This window comes from Sceloporus occidentalis, unplaced genomic scaffold (genome assembly GCF_023333645.1).
Source record: "Sceloporus occidentalis isolate IW3139 unplaced genomic scaffold, rSceOcc1.0.p SCAF_4, whole genome shotgun sequence".
NCBI lineage: Eukaryota > Metazoa > Chordata > Lepidosauria > Squamata > Phrynosomatidae > Sceloporus > Sceloporus occidentalis.
In genome coordinates this window covers 138,135,015-138,155,366 of record NW_028316984.1, presented here as the reverse complement: position 1 = coordinate 138,155,366, position 20,352 = coordinate 138,135,015, and the positions used below count along the sequence as shown (strand labels likewise).

The window sequence follows — 20,352 nt, the reverse complement described above, 5'->3', positions numbered from 1 at the left end:
AGAGTGACAGAAACGAAAAAAAATTGTTAAGGAGGGAGAAGACAAATGTAAACAAGAAATATGGGTAGCAATGGAGAAAAAAAGAGGATAAAAAGAGGATAAGATGAATGGAAATAGAAGAAGAGAGAGAAGGAAAGGAGAAGATATTTATCTAGGAGCCGTGTACATGTAACAGATGGCTGACATAATATGAAATGATACTATTTTTGGTGGACTGTAGAGTGCTTTTCATTTCTATCTTTGATGTTCATTTTATTAATTAGTATTAACTTCATTCAGGTGTTATTTAGTTTTTTATTTCTAGGATATTGCTACAAGAAAACGTTGTTAACTTCTAAGAAATAAATCTCCCAGATCTTGGCTTCTCAGCTGGGGATAGAACATTGTCAAGTTTACCAAAACAGTGTATTTTGTTGATATAAATTATACACACACCCATGGCACAAACAATTACTAGGGAAAATTGATAGAGGTACCTGATGCTATAAAGTCACTGTATCATTTTTGTCATTTCATTTAGCATAGCTTCTAATTTACCATAGTTCTTACAAAAGAAATCAGCACTGATATCTGAATGCTCAATAAACTCAAAATAAACATTCTTCCTCTATAAAATCCTTTCTGGAAAAAAGACATAAATCCAATCCTACTGCAATTTTCTGCCAATGTTTGCTTTATGCATACATCCCACACATGTCCATTAGGAGGACTGAGTCCTGATTAAGAGCAACATAATGAATAAACATACTGTGCACATAACTCTTCAGCCAAGATATAGCACTTTAAGTCTGTTTCTTTGATTCTTCCCTCCTCTCCTGCACCAATATTTCTACCAGTGCTTCACAAACACAGAGACAGCAAACATTTTTAAAAGAAGGGGGCAGCTATTTGAGTAAATTAGCCACTCTGATGGCAAGCAAATCAAAAGGATAATAAAGGGCCTGAGACTCAGCTGCCACAGAAAGACCATGTTGTCCTTTGCCACTTACGGCTATCTCAAATCAACATGCCATTCAATATATTTTTATATTTATTGGAAAAGAGAAGAAATACATTCCAATCTTTGCTTTCAAAATTAGCTGGTTTTTCCAAATTTGGAGTAGAGCTATTTTTAAAAAATTTGGTAAGGAATAACCACAAGATAGTCAGCTCTCCACATCCATGGATTCTGCTTACAAGATTCAACCGTCCATGGCTTGAAAATATTCCGAAGAAGCATTCTAAAAAACAAATTTGATTTTACCATTTTATATAAGGGGCATCATCTTACTACTGTATGTCATTGTATATAGAGTCAGCTCTCCATATCTATGGATTTTTTTTATCCACAGATTCAAGCACCCATGGTTTGAAATATCTATATATATATATCATTTCCAAAAGCATACCTTGACTTTGCCATTTTAGATAAGGGACACCATTTTACTATACCATTGTATTTAATGAGACTTGAACATCCACCAAGTTTGTTATCCATGGGGGACCTGGAACCAAACCCCAGAGGATACCTAGGGCCTACTGTAAAAAAAATTAAGTTTTATTATTAATTAGACTTGAGAGTCAGTGAATTTTGGTATCTACGGTGTGTGCGTGTGTGTGTATATGTCCTGAAGTCAACCCCTAGTAGACACCAATGGCTGTTTTCAAAAAGACCTCTCATGGATATAAAATAGTCTAGCCTTCCCTCCACCTTTGTGGTAAAGCTTCTGCCATACTTCCTTATGGACATGGGAGGCATTTGTGGGTATTTTTTTCAAACAACAAACAAACAAACAAACAAAATTTTTTAAAAAATAAGGAGATAATGTGAAACCCTGGGAACATCAAAAATGGCTTTGTTGGCTATCGTTCCCCTACTCTGTGGTAGATAGTCTTTTGACTTTGATTCAGACTCAGAATGTCTCATTTCTACACTGCCACTCTGCACATATGCAAAATTTAAAGCTCCCAAGGCTTTTGCATAGTTTGGTAGAAAAATGATAAATTAACACTTGCTGATAGCCAAGCCTATAGCCCAAGTACAAGTCACACTTCCCTGCAGAATGGAGGCTGAAACCAATGCTCTGCTTGCATGCACAAGTGGCAGGAGAAGCAAAGGTGTAAATATAATCAGGAAAAGAGAAAAAAAATCGAGTCTTTGCAGCTAAATTGGAAAGGGAAAAAATTACCCAAGAAACATCCTATTGTTTGTACATCCTGAATACCCACATTATTTTGGGGTACAAATATTTTGTTGTATTCTGTTATAATAACAGTTATAGAGAGGCCAAAAAAATATGAGCCTGTCATTTAACCCTGGTGGTACAGTGGTTAAATGCCAGTACTGTAGCCACTAGGCTGTGAGTTCAATTCCAGCCAGGGACTCCAGGGTGGACTCAGCCTAGCATCCTTCCAAGGATGATAAAATGAATACCCAGCTTGTTGGGGGCAATTAGCTTGCACATTGTAAACCGCTTAAAAACTACTTAGTTCAGCATGAAGTGCTATAGAAATCTAGCTGCTATTTCTAAAAGATCATGATGACCTTTAAGTGAACTTCTCATGAGTGGTCACAAGACATGAGGGCATGCGTAAAGGAGCCATGTAACTTAATGGCTGTGAATATTGCTGCTCCCCAATCCTGCCATGTGCCTTTCCTTTTGAAGGTCAAAGACAAAGAAGTCGGTCAGCCTAAAGTCACAAGCCAATCTCTTTGATAGCCCCCATTGTATTTTCCAACATCTCATCCTATCCCAAACTCCATGGGATTGTCCAGATCCTATCCTATCAGTGCTTGATTAAATCAATGTCACTACCATCAACCAAAAGTATTCCTTATGTAACTCTGAAGTTACAACCAGCTGAGAATAGGATTGCCATAATTCTGTTCCACAAAACTAGCAGAAAATGTATGGAAAAATGTAGGACAAAAAGTAGGCTTGAATATAGGCGTGCGGCTGTGGGAGTGTGCACGCGCCTTAGGCACACACCCCATTATTTCCCCCTCTGTTCATCCTTCACGTATAAGTCATGGAGGCAGGTTCGAAACCCGCAACAACTGAGGGAGGACTGTATATGGGAATTATGATTTACAGGTAACATTAGTGCAAAAAAGCATTGCTAAGGATTCTGTATGGTGTGAAACAGCAGGGGGTTGACACCATGAATTCTTGCACCGGGTGACACCAACCCTAGAGATGCCACTGCTCCCCTTCTCTCTTCTTACTTTTGTTCTACCTGCAATTTTAAGTATAACTGTTCAGTTAATGTAATACATCCCTACAAACATTAGATCAAAAATGTCCTTTGCCCCCTCCTATTCTTACACATTTTGATTTCTAGGCCCACTGCAACCATCACATTTGAGTCACTGGGGAAAACTAGATATTTTTTTAAAATGGTACAGTCTTAATAAATAAATGCACAGAACATGCAATGTGTTTTTCACCTAGTGTTCTATTTAGTGGAAGAAAGGGCTTACAAAAATGGGTAAAAACACATCATTTAACATACAAATAAATTTAGACTAGGAAATAAAAGTTTTCAGCATAACTGTCCCTTGCCATCATTCAAGATTATGTCTATGTGACTGTAGTTAAGCTAGGATACTATTTATACAGTTCTAATCAGACAAGGGCAAAGACAGCTGGTCTGTAACCAAGGACACCCAGAAAGTTATGTCTGGCATTAGCAGGCCAGGGGAATCTTGGTCTTACAACATGGGGAGGTGACTAATCTATAGCTCCTGACACATTTATCGACAATAGCTCCCTTCGTGTTTTAGGTGCATGAAGAAGCAGCAAGGATTCTGTGGAGCTGTTTGTTTAGCCTCAGCCTCAAGGTCACCTGCCTCCTCCTATGAAAAAGGGAGGTTTATTTAAAAATAAAAATAAAAATCCCTGTACAATTTAGAGCACTGTACAAGGCTTCATGTATAATTTAGAAGAGTGGGAACTCAGGGTTCTGACCCATAAAATGAGACTCCCCTAAAGAGGTCATTCCTTAACATGAGAAGAGCAAAGAGGAAGTGAGCAACCTTGGGGTCAGAACTTAATATGTATCTACACAACACATTCACGTTGCTTCTTCAATCCAGTAATACTTGAACAGGGTTGATACATTTTTCTTTAATCCCAAATATTCCTGGGGGGGGGGGGGCAGGAGGAATCTTTTTGCAACTCTTGCCTGTAACACACATGTAAAAAAGGAAATTGTTTCCTTTGCCACCCTTCCAAGGGGTATCTGACCATACTCAATGAATATCTACCAAATCTTAACGAAGAACCATTAATATTTGGAACAAAAGCATCTGAGCCTGAAGACTCCTCAGAGGCTCCACCCACAGTGAAGGCAGAGGCCATGACTTTCTTGACCAGGTTGGGACTGAGAAAAAAGACAGTAAAATTTAAACCCCACTAGCTGCAGTAAAATAACTTCTCTTGGGATTCAGGATGTCTCTGTCTCTTGTGAAGCCACAAACACCTTATAATTTTGATAGTGTATGTTCTTTATCAAAGAGTGCAGAACAATTCATTATGCATCGACAAAGCTATTAGTAAAGCTGGGATTTAAAGCTGTATGAAAAATTACATTCAGTGATAGTAAAACTTCAATTACATATGCCAAATAAAGAAAATTCAGTAATATGCTTACTGGAAAGATGTATGCTTGCAGCTTGTCTTTCTGTATCTTACAGTTTGTTTGTTTGTTTCCCACTCTTTTCCCAGGACTTTTCAAGTCTCCCCCAACCCAGGCCCACCCACTAAAATGTTTTCAAAGATATCACTTGAATTTGTGAGAGCTGCCTATTACATTGGTGGGTGTATTTTTACTCCTGAGAGATTTTTACAGCCTATTGGAAGGAAGGAAAAACTATGTTGGCAGATGGAGATGACAAAAACCCTACTCATAAATAGCTAGAAAAGATAAACATTCATTTCATAAAATGTAAAACAAATATTTCCATTAACTGACAAGAAAAACAAAATTATGTTCATGCACCTAAAAGTCTATGCCTGGAACTGCTACAACAAAGCAAAGGATCAAATCTAATTGTGTCTGCTGGCAGAATGGCATCCTCCCCCCCCCCCCCCGCCTCAAAATGTGATTTATTCTCTTGAAGGACTGACCATCAGGGAAGAGTCTGGGGGATTGCCACAAAGGATGGGAAAGATCTTTGGACAAGTGGACATCCACTTACACAACACAGGATAAAATCTCAACATTCACCCTCCCAGTTAATAATAATCTAAATTCTAAAAGGCTAAAATGAAGGTTATTTATATTCTGAAAGAAGATTTTGAACCAGCGAATGGAATTACTGATTGTGATGTACTGAATATATATGACCACTATATGTATGTGCAAACACATATTGCAGCTTTTTTTTAAAGCTAAGATGTTCTTTTCCAGACACAGATGAATATATTAGTTTTCCTATGTAATCTTTTCATCCATCACATGTGTACGCCTATGTACCTGTAGAAGAAATAGCTACCTCAGGAATCTGAAGGTGTCAGACTAAAAAAAGAAGGCAGGTTGGAAATAAGTCTCTTCCAATGGTAGAGAGACCCCCTAACATTGAAAAAAAATGAGGGGCAGTAAGAATGACTCCACATCTTCCCCAGCTGCAAATGTGGAGATAAAACAATGCATGTGCCAAACCAAGACAGCTGATAACAGTTTACAAACACTAGTATTTACACAACAGCGCATGGAAGCAAACACAGGAGAACAAAGGCAGTTATACTTGAATCTTCTGCTATTAACTGCCAACTTTTATTGTTTGACAAACAAATATGGCTATGTCTTCCCTTTGCTGATATAGCAATTGTGGAGATAAGGGAAACCGGTTTCTGAGAACAATCTTTGCATTGAATTATGATTTGTAGTGGGGAAAGGTGGAGCAAAGGGTAAAGTCTTCGGCTTCTGTGAAGTCGAAGGCTTTCATGGCCGGCAGCCATAATAAAATAAATAATAAATAAAAATAAAATATTTATTTATAGCCCACCTTTCCGTAGATCAAGGCGGGTTACAACAATATCAGTTACAGGATAAAACACGATAAACAGCAAATATACATTAAAATCACAGTACAATTCACAATATCACAATATCCAGCTAGCATAGGATGTTCATCAACGAAAATAATAACAGTGATGGGGAGGAAGGAGGCTACAAAGTAAAGGAATTAGGGGAAAGCTTTTTGGAACAGGAAGGTTTTTAGTTCCTTCCTGAACCGGTCAAGGGAGGTGGCCGAGCGGAGCTCACTGGGAAGCGCGTTCCAGAGCAAAGGAGCCGAGATGGAATAGGCTCTACGCAATGTTGTGGCGTATTTTGAATCTGGGACTCTCAGCAAATGCTTTCTAGCCAATCTGAGTGTGCGGGGCGGATTATATGGGGAGAGGCGGTTCTCCAAGTACCCTGGGCCCAAGCCATTTAAGGCTTTGTAGGTAATAACCAACACCTTGTATTGCGCTCGGAAGCAAATGGTTTTTTGTGGGTTTTTCAGGCTATGTGGCCATGTTCTAGAAGAATTTCTTCCTGACGTTTCACCAGCATCTGTGGCTGGCATCTTCAGAGAATGGCAGCCACAGATGCCGGCGGAACGTCAGGAAGAAATTCTTCTAGAACATGGCCACATAGCCCGAAAAACCCACAAAAAACTCTTCTGCTTCTCTTCCCCTCCCCACAGTGCTTCTACCCATATTTACTAATACTAACACCAGAATTACAATGTAAGAGTACCTTTTCCAAGCAGAATGGGTTAGCTGGACCTAAAACAGAACCTGTAAGGGTAACAAGCCTCCTTGGGTTCCTCACCTGTCGTGTGTGTGAATCCAGATATTGCAAGATGAATCTTGTATTCACACTATGACTCCAAGTATTCCCCAGTGCTGCAGTTACATAGCCAGATTCTCCATCTCCATTTCTAGAAGGTCCTGGGATAATGAAAACAACAACAATAAAGTATCAATGTTCTGATCTTATAACAAAGGTGTAATTAGACTTTTGAGTTTAATATATTTTTCAAGCTAATGTGACAGTGTTAAACCTAAAAAGGAAACATATAACATGTCCATGTTAGGCTGGATGTGCTTATTATTAACAGTGCTAATACAAGATTTTTTTTTTTAAAAAATTTGCCAATCATTTCTTAATTCTTACAGTGAGTAAAACCATTACTTGTATTTTGCATATGATCAGACTAAGTAAGCTTGCACCACTATCTTCCATAAAAGACCTGTAATGTGTATCCAAACAAGTTTCATTAAAAAAAATCTGCCAATTGAGGTAGGATGAAATCCACATCTGGTTCTTAATTCTAAGATGTGATTTATTCCTACAGCATGTAAGATTCCTACAGAAGAGCCACAATCTCTCAGATGTCCCTGTCTTTGGTATTTCTGTACACTATACAGGATATTAAAAAGAAGCAGATAATTATTAAACTTGGCATTTTAAACATCCTAACACAATATGTGGCAAAGCAAAAGAATCTCCTTTGCATGAATCTTTAAGTTTCTGGAATGGTCATGAGAATGAAGCAGGTGACCTCTCTGCTCTTTAGTATCAGAGCCCAGAAAATGGAAAATGGCTAGACACCACTGTTCTAGAACCAAGTATGGTACTGGTTTAGGTTACTTCAAGCAGGGATCCATCATGGTAAGATCCATCATCAGACATCTTTGTGTTTTTTTACCTGTTAGCAGCCAGAATGGAACAATGCAAAATTGTTGCATGATGGCAAATCACAGACTCAAGTCTACTAAACTTCATGCTACCAGAGGTTCTTTCTTCCAGTTAGTCTCAAAGGTGCTACAAAATCCCTTCATATACTGATGGCTATGTCAGTGTATCTTTGCTAATTTTCAAATGGTAGATTTAATAATGATCTGTCAAATTATGGCCAATATTTGATAAAAAGGGTCTACCCAGCTATCTAGATAATTAAAATTGGCCAGACATAGTCATAGTAGATTCTTTGAACTGCCTCTAAATATGGAAGTTTAATCTTATGTAAGGTTCTTTTGTTTCTCTCTCTCCCCATATGTTAAGCAGGGTAGTTTTTAATTATCCTCATAACCAAGACAAATTTCTCTAGCTACTTCACCTATATGGTTTCTTCATTTTTTACTCATATCTATTTTCATATCCCCAAATTAGAGCTTGGAAACTTACTTTTAATAAGAAAGAATATAATGGCATGATGGAACTAGCTATATCAAAGCAATGGCATGGTGAAGCTCTGAGTACCTATTCAAATGATATTGTAGTACAGACATTTGGGACTCGGCAGCCCTGCAGATGTTGTTGAACTGCAACTCTCAATAGCACCAGCCAGCATTGGCAAAGGTCAGGAATGCCTGGAGTTGCAAGACAAAAAAGGTCTGGAGAGCTGTACAAATCCCACCCATGCACTGTATCATTAAATGACTGAGCATACCAAAAATATTTAGAAGATTCTGTCTGACTCATTAGAAAGCCAAGGGGTTATTGATACCAAAGTTTCCAACATTCTTTTTTCTGCACCATTTATCACCACTCCCATTCTGGAAACTGCAATATAGAGATGGAAATGGCTAGCATGTGGTTAATCCAAGGGGAGGAAATACATAATTACCTCTTCATGGCACATTCCTCTACATATCCAGGACTCCCACTGATGTCAACAAGTCCTGACTGAAGAGGGGAGGCATGGTTTTGGGCACAGTGATTACAAATAGAACAGGAAAATAGATTACTTTGCCCTTACCTCTAAGGGCAGAAGCCTTGTGGTACCAGGCTATAGCAGCACCTGCCTTGACAACACCTTGCAGGGCTATTTGTGTGATCCACATTCAGATAACTCCCCTCCAGAAATTTACTGATATGTATATTGCAGCGTAAGACAGTTTTTGATGGCAGAGTAGCCTCCCTTTTACAGGGCAAGTAGGGGAAAACATCTCTTGTAGGAAAAATATTCTGTTTAAAAGAAAAACACTATAAACCTCTTTCAGCTCTTTCCTTAAATTTCTGACAACTAAGGAAAGCTAACCAGGAAGAAAGAAATGTGAACCATGAACGGAAACTGATCTGTCCTCCACCCCCACCCCCCCACCCCCCGCATCCCCACAAGACAGTTCAGTGGCAATTGACTGACAAAGACTATGCCACTTCTCCAAGAACTGGACACCAGAAGACACCAGAAATCTCAAGGGCAGGAAATCAGAAATGGCAGTAAAAGAGGTAGCAGCTCACATATGCTGTTATTTTAACTGTGAAATGAATTTTAATTAGAACATGAAAGAAGGTAAGTGGAAGTTAGAGTTTTAAAACAGATATGTCCTGTCTTTGACGTCATTGATAATATTTGGGGATGAATTTTTTTAAATTTTTTTATTTATTTAGGCATTTATATCCCGCCCTTCAGCCCTAATGGCTCTCAGGGCGGCTTACAATTATTGTTTTTAATCAGACAGTTCCCTGCCCTCAGGCTTACAATCTAAAAGACATGAAACAAAAGGAAAAGGGAATGGTGGAGGGAAAGGGGATGAGGTCCAGCGGTTCTTCTCTCCCTCTGAGGCCTGGACCAAGGCAGATGGATTGGAGGGAGGGCTCTTCCTTCTTCCAGGCTAGTCACTTTACCCTAAAAAGGGCTGCAAAAAGTACCAGTTTGTCACTAGTATTTTTTTAATTGCTAAGATGACCACTCAAGGTTTGTTTTCTTATCAAACATTCCTTCTCTATGTGGGTTATGAAATATAAAACATAAAACCTCACAATTAACCCTGTTACTGTTCCTAGGTTATTCTTGTTTGTTTCAATTTCCCCCCATCAGTCCTATAATAATAGAGGATATTAGGCAGACATTTGCAGGTAAGTCTAATCATTCCTTTCAGCAAAATGAGGTAGGAGCCTCTAAAGGCTGCAAGGTGTTAAAGGAAAGAGCACCATACTCTAACTCCTAAGGGGACTAATGCCTTCAGTGCAATGTAGATTGGTCTGTTTAAAAACTTCTTGATCAGCTCAGTTTAATTGCAAAACAGTTTTTAACATGTAGCTAATTTAAATACGACCATGTAATTTAAAAAAAAACATATAGGTGGTGAGCATCTTATTGGAAGAGGCACTAAGTTTTAGCATTTAGCAATAGCAAGTATTTACATTTGCTTAGTGCTTCATACTGAATTAAGTAGTCTCTAAGCTGGGTATTCATTATAGCGACCTACGGAAGGATGCAAGGCTGAGTCAATCCTGGAGCCCTGGGATCAAACCCACAACCTTGTGGCTGCAATACAGGCTACAGTACTGGCATTTAACCACTACACCGACAGGGCAATTTTACCTCCCACATAAGAGGGGATGATGATGATGATGCTTATTATTGTTGTTGTTATTATTATGTTTATTTATAACCCGCCTTCCTTTCAATACAGGGACTCAAGGTGTCTTTTCAGGGATGCCTTTTCTAAGATGGCAATTGGTCCCAGAGGTACACAGAAGTCTAAAAACCAAGGAAGCATATTCCCCACTACCTGCAACTGCTGCTTTTACATTTATTAACAGATTGAAGTTTATGTGATTTCCCCATCCTCTATTTTTAATTAAAAGAGAGTCCTAATCAAAATAATGAATAAAGATAAACATTTTTAAAAGAATCCCCTCCAGCCAAAACACATGCCTACAAAATGTGATGTCCTTCACATTCTTTTTACCTCTCACTCTTCACTCACTGAATTTCAAGGTCTTTCCCCTCATGACGGTATTTTGTTTGATCAGAAAGTATGCTTGAAAGTCTTGATGTCCAAAATGATGACCTCACTCCCTGGACAATCTGGCCAAGGTGCATTCTGTACCTGTTACATGGCACAGGTTCCACTGCCAATCCATGTGTAACTAATAAACAAAGGGCTGGAATCCATTCAAATGTACATGCCAACACTTTACATATAAATCACAACTGACATATATTTAACCAGTCTGCACTGCATTGTCTTGCAAAAAAAATAAAACACAGTGGGAGGCATTGGCTCATAGTATAAAGATACACATATTGTTCAGATAAACTGGATTTGGAGAGATATTCTGTTTCCACAGCCAATTGCTCACAGCCAATCCATTACGTTCCACAGGTACACTGGAAGGCAGAATCTATCATTTTAGTCTGCTAACACCAGGCTTTGCCAGTACCAAATATCAGCAAAAGAACTTGCTGATAGAACCTTCATGTGCAATTCAAGGTGTGTACTAGCCATTTCTCCTGTTTGCCAAGACTACAATATTCAAGCAGAGAGAGCCACAGTCATTTCCCACCCGGAGCATCAGGATGAAATCCACCCACAGCTATTCGTTCTTTGTGTTTTCCTAAGTACACCAGAGAAAGCAGAAGTTGCTTTCTGACTGAGATTGCAGATCAGGACAACACAAGCACTCTTTTCTTGGTTTTGTAAGTCATTTTAGGAGAGTTTCTGGGAAGGACAGAAATTTAATAATGACAATATTTTCATTATTTATCCTGAACTAAGACTGCCAACAAACAGGGGTGGGGGTGTAGACTAGATGCATCTTGGCTTTTAGGTGATAACTAATAAGCACAGAATGAAGCCATTTTTTTCTTCAGGTCATAGATAGCTGTTGCTGTTGCTGTGTGCCTTCAAGTCCTTTCTGACTTATGGCAACCCTAAGGAGAACCTATCATGGGGTTTTCTTTGCAAAATTTGGTCAGAGGACGTTTGCCATTGCCGCCTTCTGCAGCTGAGAGCATGTGACTTGCCCAAGGTCAACCAGTGGGTTTCATGGTTGATCTGGGAATCGAACCCTGGTCTCCACAGTCATAATGTGATATCTATATGGGCTTGCCTCTGAAGACAATTTAGAAAATGAAGCTGGAAAAAGCAATAGTAGCCAATGAACAGTAGTCCAATTGTGGTGCACTGGTTAAATGCCTGTAATGCAGCCACTCACTCAAAACCATAAGGTTACACGTTCAATACCAGCAAAAAGGGCTCAGGCTCGACTCAGGCTTGCATCCTTCCGAGGTTGCTAAAATGAGTGCCCAGCCTGTTGGGGTCAATTAGCTTACTGTTGTAAACCGCTTAGAAACTGCTAGTTCGATATGCAGCGGTATATAAATGAAGCTGTTTGTTTTTGTTTTGATCATATGGATTGATATAACATAAATTCTGGACTAGCCATAGTTGGTCCCAAAGCTTTGTTCATTAGGCCTCAAATCTCCAGGACATCACAGAATGTCTATCCTGCCTCCTGGACTACCCATTTCCTCAGATCAACATCTGGGGCCTTACTCCATGCATCTCCTCTGAGACAGACTTGCAAGGTGGTGGCAAGGGACAGGGCCTCTTTTGCACTATGACTCTCTGCCTATGTAATGCTCTCTCCAGACCTGCATGGTCTCTAAATTATTATCTTTTTAGTGGTAACTGAAAAACAGATGTTCCTCAGCCTCCAGGCATTTGGTGGGATACTGAACATCTCTGTCTGTATGTGCCTTAAAGTCGCCTATCAACTTATGGCGACCCTGTGTATTTCATAGAGTTTTCTTAGGCAAGAAATACTCAGAGGTGGTTTTGCCAGTTCCTTCCTTTGAAATACAGTTTACAACACCTGGGATTCATTGGCTGTATCCCGTTCAAGTACTAATCAAGGTTTTCTATGTTCTAAAAAAAATAACACAATTATGTGCTCCTTACTCCAAAATAATGTGTTATGGATGACACTATTATTTGTAACATGTTATTTTCAAACCCTGAATTTGTCTTTAGAGAAAAGGGATAACTGTTACAAAATCTATTTGAAAGAATGCCATTAACACTATGATTAAACTTTTAAGACTGTGAAAGCAGTTTAACTAGGTACTGTTGTAAAGTAAGAACCAGGGTGCAGAGTGGCTTCATATGAGACTTTTATAAGGTCACCATCTTGCATCATTCACTGGATTTTACAAGAGCTTCAGATAATCAAATCCTCCACTTATGAGATGATCTTGTTTTTCCACTGTTTCTAGCATCTCTTTCCTTATCACAGAAAATTCATTGAGGAGGGGGGAAAGGAAAAGTCTGTCATAATGAAAGGGCAGAATTTCCATAATACATAGGGGACAGATGGGTCTTACAAGCAAGTGGTAAAGAGTGATGGAACCACAGCAAACACAGAATGAAACAAAGCCAGACATAGTCACATCTATAGTGATGCATTTTGGTGCAGAGTAGCACATACTTAAGAAACAAGCAAACCTTTTCACATTAAACACAGTATGAGCTCGTTGCCAGTACATTCAGGAGTCCATTTTGGGACCAATTTGGGATTGCCTTCCCTGATATAGATGGAAGAACAGTCAAAGGATTTACTAATTACATATAACTGAAAGCTAATGGTGAGCAGCTTGGAACCAAATTATCAGTTAAAGAGGAATTATCAGTTAAATTATGTTAATTGACTTGTCCCCCTGCCCTGCTGGAGAAGAGTTTTATGGGCCCGGTCCAGGCGGACGCAAAAGGACACCCTCATCACATGTGAGGGGCAGCACTACTAGATGCCCCTCGCACGTGACGAGGGCATCAAAATGGCAGCAACCTGTACAGATGGGTGCCGCCATTGTTACGTGCTGGACACATAGTGTCCGCACTGAGACGTCATAATAGCTTTGCAAGAAGAACCCACTTTTCGCGGGTTCTTTTTGTTCCGTGGGGAAGTCCTGTGGTCTGGAGGCTGCAGCTTCCCTGCAGACCAAAACTAGGTGCCAGGAGACCGTCCTTTGGATGGTCTGTCCTGCGCCATGGATACCATGGACTGCTAAAGAGACAAATAAACAAGGTACAAGAGCAAATCAGTCCTGAACTCTTCCTAGAAGCCAAGATAACCACATTGAGACTGTAGTGATTTGGCCGTATTCTGAGGAGACATGGCTCGCTAGAAAAGATAATGTTTGGTATGGTAAGAACACAGTTGGATAAGAGGAAGGCCACACTACAGATGGATGGACTCAATCAAGGAAGCCACGGTCCTTGCTGTTGACAATAAGGTGACTTGGAGGTCTTGTTCATAGGGTCACCATAGGTCAAAGTCAACCTGACATCAGTTAACAACAACAAAGTATTTACATGTAAGTAAAAAATTGGTCTGGTTTTTAAAATAAAAGTTTAAAAGAATAAAAAAGTTGAAAAAGATTGAAATTTTTGATTTTTTAAATTTTAAATTTTGATTTTTTTTAAAAAAAACATAAGGCTTCTCCTTTCTCTTCTCACTGAGCCTTGCTCCGCTCACACCATTTCTTCAGCATTTTTTTTGAAAAAAATTATTATAACATACACATTTCTTCAGCATTTTAAAGGGATGCAGCCAAACGATACAGCTCATATCTGCCCAAAGGCAGTCATTAGGAAGAACAGTAGTGTTGCCATCCCTTGTAGTGTCACCTGGTGCCACTCATACCCTGAGTGACACCCCTGCTTATAGACAATTAAGTGAAAGATTTAAAATGGACAAAAATGCAAGGGACTGAACTGTCTAAATCTAAGTTTCAAACTCAACTGTGTACAGATTGATATGTACTTATGAAGTATTTCTGAGATTTGAAGCAGAAGGGGGACAAATGAAAGATTGTTTAAAATGTTGTTAAATACCTTGATTCCCATTATTGGGAGCAAGGCAGGATATAAATGAATAAAATAGTAATAAACTAATAAGGATTGTATGGTGAAATCAGCTCACAATATTGGTTCAATACTCAGATGGAACAATGGGAAAGAATGTGGACAAAGTTTGAAATTTGCCTTGAGTTTTGATTTAAAGTAGAATTTTTAAAGAAAATTATATATGGATTGCATTTAACATGAGATAGGATACCTAAAATGTGTAAGAACAGTTCAAACAAATGTTGAAAATTTAAACAGAAGACAGTTCATATGTGGTGGACCTGTGATAATGCACAGAAACTCAAATTTATTCAATGGTAAAGGACATTTTTAATGTCAAGATACAGATGAAACCACAAATTTTTCTATTTGAAATGTTTACAGATTAAATTGGGAAAAGACATGAAAAGTCATTACAATATATGATTACAGCAGTGAGAATACTATACACCCAAAGATGGAAAGACACTGATATGCCATCACAAGAAGATTAGCTGAGACAACACAAAATCTAAGCTGTGCTCCATTTATAAAAATAAGTTGAAATCTTGATTTAATATTATGTATTGAATTTAAGATCTTCCAAGTCTATAGCCAGGAAAAGTTTTCCTTTTAGTTTCAGGATCCCTGGAATGGTCTGGCATTGACATAAACATGTTTTGCATTAGGGAATCTCAACACCAATTATTCATAGCAATTTCATTTTGTCAGTTTGAAAGAGCCTCTAACCTTTACTTAAATTATCATCTACTAAAGCAAAAAAACTTAAATTACCCAGCTTCTCTGAATTCTGTCTAGATGATCCACTGGATGCACCTAATCTGAATAATCAAGTTTCACAGATTCTGCAGCAGTGGGAAGGCAGATGGTTGTTTTATAGCAGCACCAAGAAGTGAAATCACCCACTGAGAAAACCACAAACTTAAGAAACTGATGAGAATGTGTCCCTCCATTTAAAAAACAACAACAGTCTTCTCTGATTCAGCAATAACCAGTATTTAAACTTCCAGTATTTCCATCACCTTTCCTTTTTGAATGATTGTTATCCATTCTGCTTTTGCAGATGGGGTGGTGGAGGAATATAACAATGTATAAGATTATTATTAACCTTTATTTATGAAGCGCTGTAAATTTACACAGCGCTATACATACAATCTTTTAGTTAGACGATTCCCTGCCTTCGGGCTTACAATCTAAAAAGACATGACACAGAAGGAGAAGGGAGTGGTGGAGGGAAAGGGTAAGAGGTCCAGCAGTTCCTCTCTACCTCCAAGGCCTGGACCAAGGCAGATGGACTGGAGGGAGGGTGAGGCTTCATAATGGATGGTTAATCATTTTCCAGGGAAAATACATACTCTCAAGTAGGATAATACATATACAGTACATAGCAATACAGGAAATGGTTCAATAAACAGGCACCACAAGAACATCAAATAGTAAGCGACAATTATGCAATGCCTGGGAACGCTTCTCTGAACAGGATGGTTTTCAACTCCGTTTTGAAGCTAGTAACAGAAGTGACGGCTCTTGCTTGTGGGGGAAGAAGGTTCCAGGAGTGAGGGGCAGCGAGTGAAAAGGGGCGAATCCGGGATGGGGCAGAGGAAATCCTGGGCTGAGACAGCAGACCTTGACTACTAGAACGGAGGGCCCGAGTGGAAAGGTGAGGAGAAAGAAGGTCTGATAAGTAGGGAGGGGCCAGTCCATGGAGGGCTTTAAACGTGGACAGCAGGAGCTTATACTGAATGCGGAAAGGGAGGGGGAGCCAGTGAAGGGATGCCAACACAGGAGAGATGTGGTCAGAGCGGTGGGTGGAAGTGATAATGCGTGCAGCTGAATGCTGAACAGAGATTAAAGGATGGAGGTGAGAAAGAGGAAGCCCAGCCAGGAGGATATTACAGTAATCAAGTCGTGAGATCACTAGGGCATGGACCAGGATCTTGGCAGTAGAGGCGGAGAGATATGGTCGGATTTTGGCAATATTGTACAAAAAGAATCTACAAGCCTTGGCTGTGGTCTGGATCTGAGGGATACACGACAGAGAAGAGTCAAAGATAAAACCAAGACTGTGGGCTTGCTGGACTGGTTGAATAGAAATGTTGTCCACAGAGACAGAAAAGGAGTGTTGAAGGATGGGCTTAGGAGGAAAGACAAGAAGCTCCGTCTTGGACATGTTGAGCTTCAAACGCCGATGGCACATCCACCGCGAGATGGCTGTGAGGCAAGACGAAACTTGCTGTTCAAGCCTTGGAGAAAGGTCAGGGGCGGAAAGATACAGCTGGGTGTCATCGGCGTACAGATGGTAGGAAAAGCCAAGAGAGCTAATGAGTTTTCCTAAGGACAGTGTGTAGAGAGAAAACAGAAGGGGACCCAGAACAGAGCCCTGGGGAACTCCAACAGATAAGGGAACAGGAGATGAAGTCTGACCACCTGCAACTACTGCAAAAGATCTGCCAGACAAGTAAGATCTAAACCAGTCGAGAACAGAGTCTGAGAACCCAAGATCAGAGAGGATATCAACTAGAAGACAGTGATCAACGGTGTCAAAGGCCGCAGACAGATCAAGAAGGATGAGAACAGAGTAAAGGCCATTAGCCTTGGCCTGTAAAAGGTCATTCGAGATCTTGGTGAGAGCTGTCCCTGTAGAATGCCTTGGGCGGAAGCCAGACTGAAAGGGATCGAGGATGGAATTGGCTTCAAGAAACTCAAGACAGCGCGAATAGACAACCCGTTCCAAAACCTTAGAAAGAAAGGGAAGAAGATAAATCAGACGATAGCTAGACAAGGAGGAGGGGTCAAGAGAAGGTTTTTTCAGAATTGGGGAAATGAGAGCATGTTTGAAGTCCGACGGGAAGGAGCCTGTAGAGAGAGATAAGATGCAGATCTTTCTCTTGTTGTGAACTATTCATGGTGCTACTGATTTAATTCTTTATTTTATTCACTTTTCTGTTTGACAGGCTGAAATACTATCTTTGCTGACATAAATTTCAAAACTATCTCTTGCAAAGTTCTTGTTTTTTTCTGCTATTGTTTATTTCTTATTTTGCTTCAACTTTCTAGTTGAAGCAATTGTGCAATTTTTTAAATAAATATCTGCTTCTCAAAAACATTTCCAGACCTTTAACTTGTCTCTTGGGAGACAGTGTAATTTTTGCTACATAAAGAGCAACACCTGGAAAAAAAACAAGTTCACTATTAGACATGCAATATCTAGCATTGCCATCTAAATCTTCTCCCCTTAGGAGACAACTATAATGGTAACAAGCATATCACATAAGGTGCTTATAGAGGAGTGGACAGGTGAAATACTTGAACTGCATGTGTTTATATCCCTTATGACTTGAGTAAAAAACAAAAGAGATCAAAAATGTCAGTGCAAACCACATGCTATATTTAAAATCTCAAGAGTAAAGCATGTCATTTTCTCACACCAGTCTCTCTCAGCTGTCATGCCATGTCATTCTTTGCTTCTGTTCACCCATCATTCAGATCTGCCACTTTTTCACATCCCACAAGCAAAAACATAGTAAGCTAAGGTCAAAGAACTGGGAAGGGGGAAAATAAGCATATCACCACCACCACCACCACTGCTACTGTTATTTTAAAAAAATAGTATGTGCAGAGCCCTCCCCAGCATACTGATCCATGTTGTTTATAAAATGTTTCAGCATATGCAGTGAACATGAACTCATAACATAGCAAGATTCATATTTCTGTATATGTTGTATTCAGCTGGAGAAGGTATTGCAATCAGAATTATATGCACAAAACTCAGTTTATTGTAATGTAGCAGTCACTGCAGTCATTTATTGTGGAATACATCTTAAAGCAAACTGCTAGAAAGATATGAGTTGTATTTTCATTGCAGACCAAAATGAATGTACCAAAAAAAAATACTTCCTCAATCATAGTTCAAACCATTTCTATGTAGATTTCAACTTTTGGTAAACTGCTGCAAGGAGGACACTCTCAATGTGATTAAAAACTACAACAGCGACAGTAAAGGCATTAACAACAATTCATCCATAGCTTAATCTTGCATGCGGTCATCAGTGGAACTAACCTTTCTGTCCGGAAAGAGAGGCAACAGGGCACCCAACAAGTCACCCAACTACCTTACACTCATATTTGTGCACAACATTTTCAAGCTTTGTTGCTGGATTCCATAACTATCATACAGTTAGGACCTCTCAAGTCTAGGCTCTTTCCAGAAGGTCAGTCAGACCAAGAATCTCACTGAGAGCAAGAGACAATTGCAAGAGGGCATCAGCTGCAGAAAAGCCACCCAGACAGATGCAAGACAGGGTGGAATGAGGAGTCACCAAACAGGTTATTGAGACAAGCAGAAAGGCAAAATCCACACAGTTGAGGCAAGGAGGATTCTGTGAGCTTCAAACAGTGGGCCTTTTCTGCATGATGTCTACAAACAAGAGAAGGTTTATGTAGGGACAGCAAATAGCAGTGAACAGTTTGGTAAAGGTGGAGCAAAGGTAGTAAAGCATGAAGGGCCTTTGGTATTCAGTGGAGATGCATTATCTGGTGGACTAAATCCATTTTTTTTGTAAACAACCGTAAAGGTTGGTCGTTGTAACTACTATTTATTATATAAGCATTCAAATCCCACTAAGTAGTCTGAAGCATTTGGTCCAACTATTGGATTATCTTCATCACTAAGAGAAGTATGAACCCATATATCTTTCAAACTTCTTCAAACATTTGGCTGAAACATCTGCTAATTATCATATTCAACATGAATAGCTAAAAAGATAGGTTTGAGCTACACAAGATTTTGCACCTCTAAATCCTGATGCCAACAGTCCTTCTGTTAAGTAGAGGTATCATGAAAGCACTATTTTTTATTTTTTTTAGCCTTTAAGCTAAACGCTAGCCCAAATTGTTTTTGGCTGGTTTTAATGGTTAGGGATTCTGAAAGCAGTAGTTCAGAAATAGATCTTTCTATCTCTTTCATTATGTAACAGGAGCACTGTGGGGAGTTGTTCTTCAGTGCCTGGTTCCATCATAGCTTAGGCACTATAGAGATAGAAGAACCATGTGATGAAAATAGAGTGAAGGAGCCATGCCCTCATTGACTGACCTGGAGCAGGCATTCTCTCAAACGGACCTACCTTATAAGATTGCTGTGAGGATAAAGTGGGAGAAGGACAGCTATCAGCTTTGAATTCATTGGAGCAAAGGAGAGATACAAGTATAACTAATTAATAAATGTGAGGAAGTTGAAATTACATATCGGCAACACAGGCAGACTGGTATTGGAGTACTTCAGGGAATAATCAGAGTGCAAGAATCATATTGCTTCTATAATGTTAAGAATAGGCTCTCAAGTCATTTTTTGCAACAGAAATAGAGAAGGCCAAAATCAGAAAATATTGCTTTCAAGGCCATGAGAATATGTCAGTTTCATGGAAAAACTTGGAGGCAAAACACTGTGATCAGATGGAGCATCACAGAATTGCTTTGGCAAGCTGTCAGATTCAAAATAATTTGTTCAACCCACAGCTGACTGTGAGTTCACACTGAAACAGCACGAAGAAACAGATTATTTATTCAAAAATATTTTTCTATTCCACTTCACTGAATACTGTTCCAAAGTGGGTGGGTGTTTTTGTGTGTGTGTGCTCATGTGCAGATCCCATGAAAGCACTAAGATAAAACAGCCACAACCATTTTGTGGCTGACTGTGGAATTATAAAAATAAAAATACCAGGAGAAATAAAACCAT

The 20,352-nt window shown here is 39.4% G+C and overlaps 1 protein-coding gene across 1 annotated transcript in view; it reads right to left on the bottom strand.

The window, feature by feature from the left end:
• RAD51B (RAD51 paralog B) overlaps positions 1 to 20,352 on the bottom strand; it is a 456,146-nt gene that overhangs the window by 219,064 nt on the left and 216,730 nt on the right. The window contains exon 10 of the mRNA XM_089521731.1: positions 6,802 to 6,920. Within this exon, the coding sequence (XP_089377857.1) occupies positions 6,802 to 6,920 (119 nt within the window). The remainder of the gene's footprint in view (positions 1 to 6,801; positions 6,921 to 20,352) is intronic.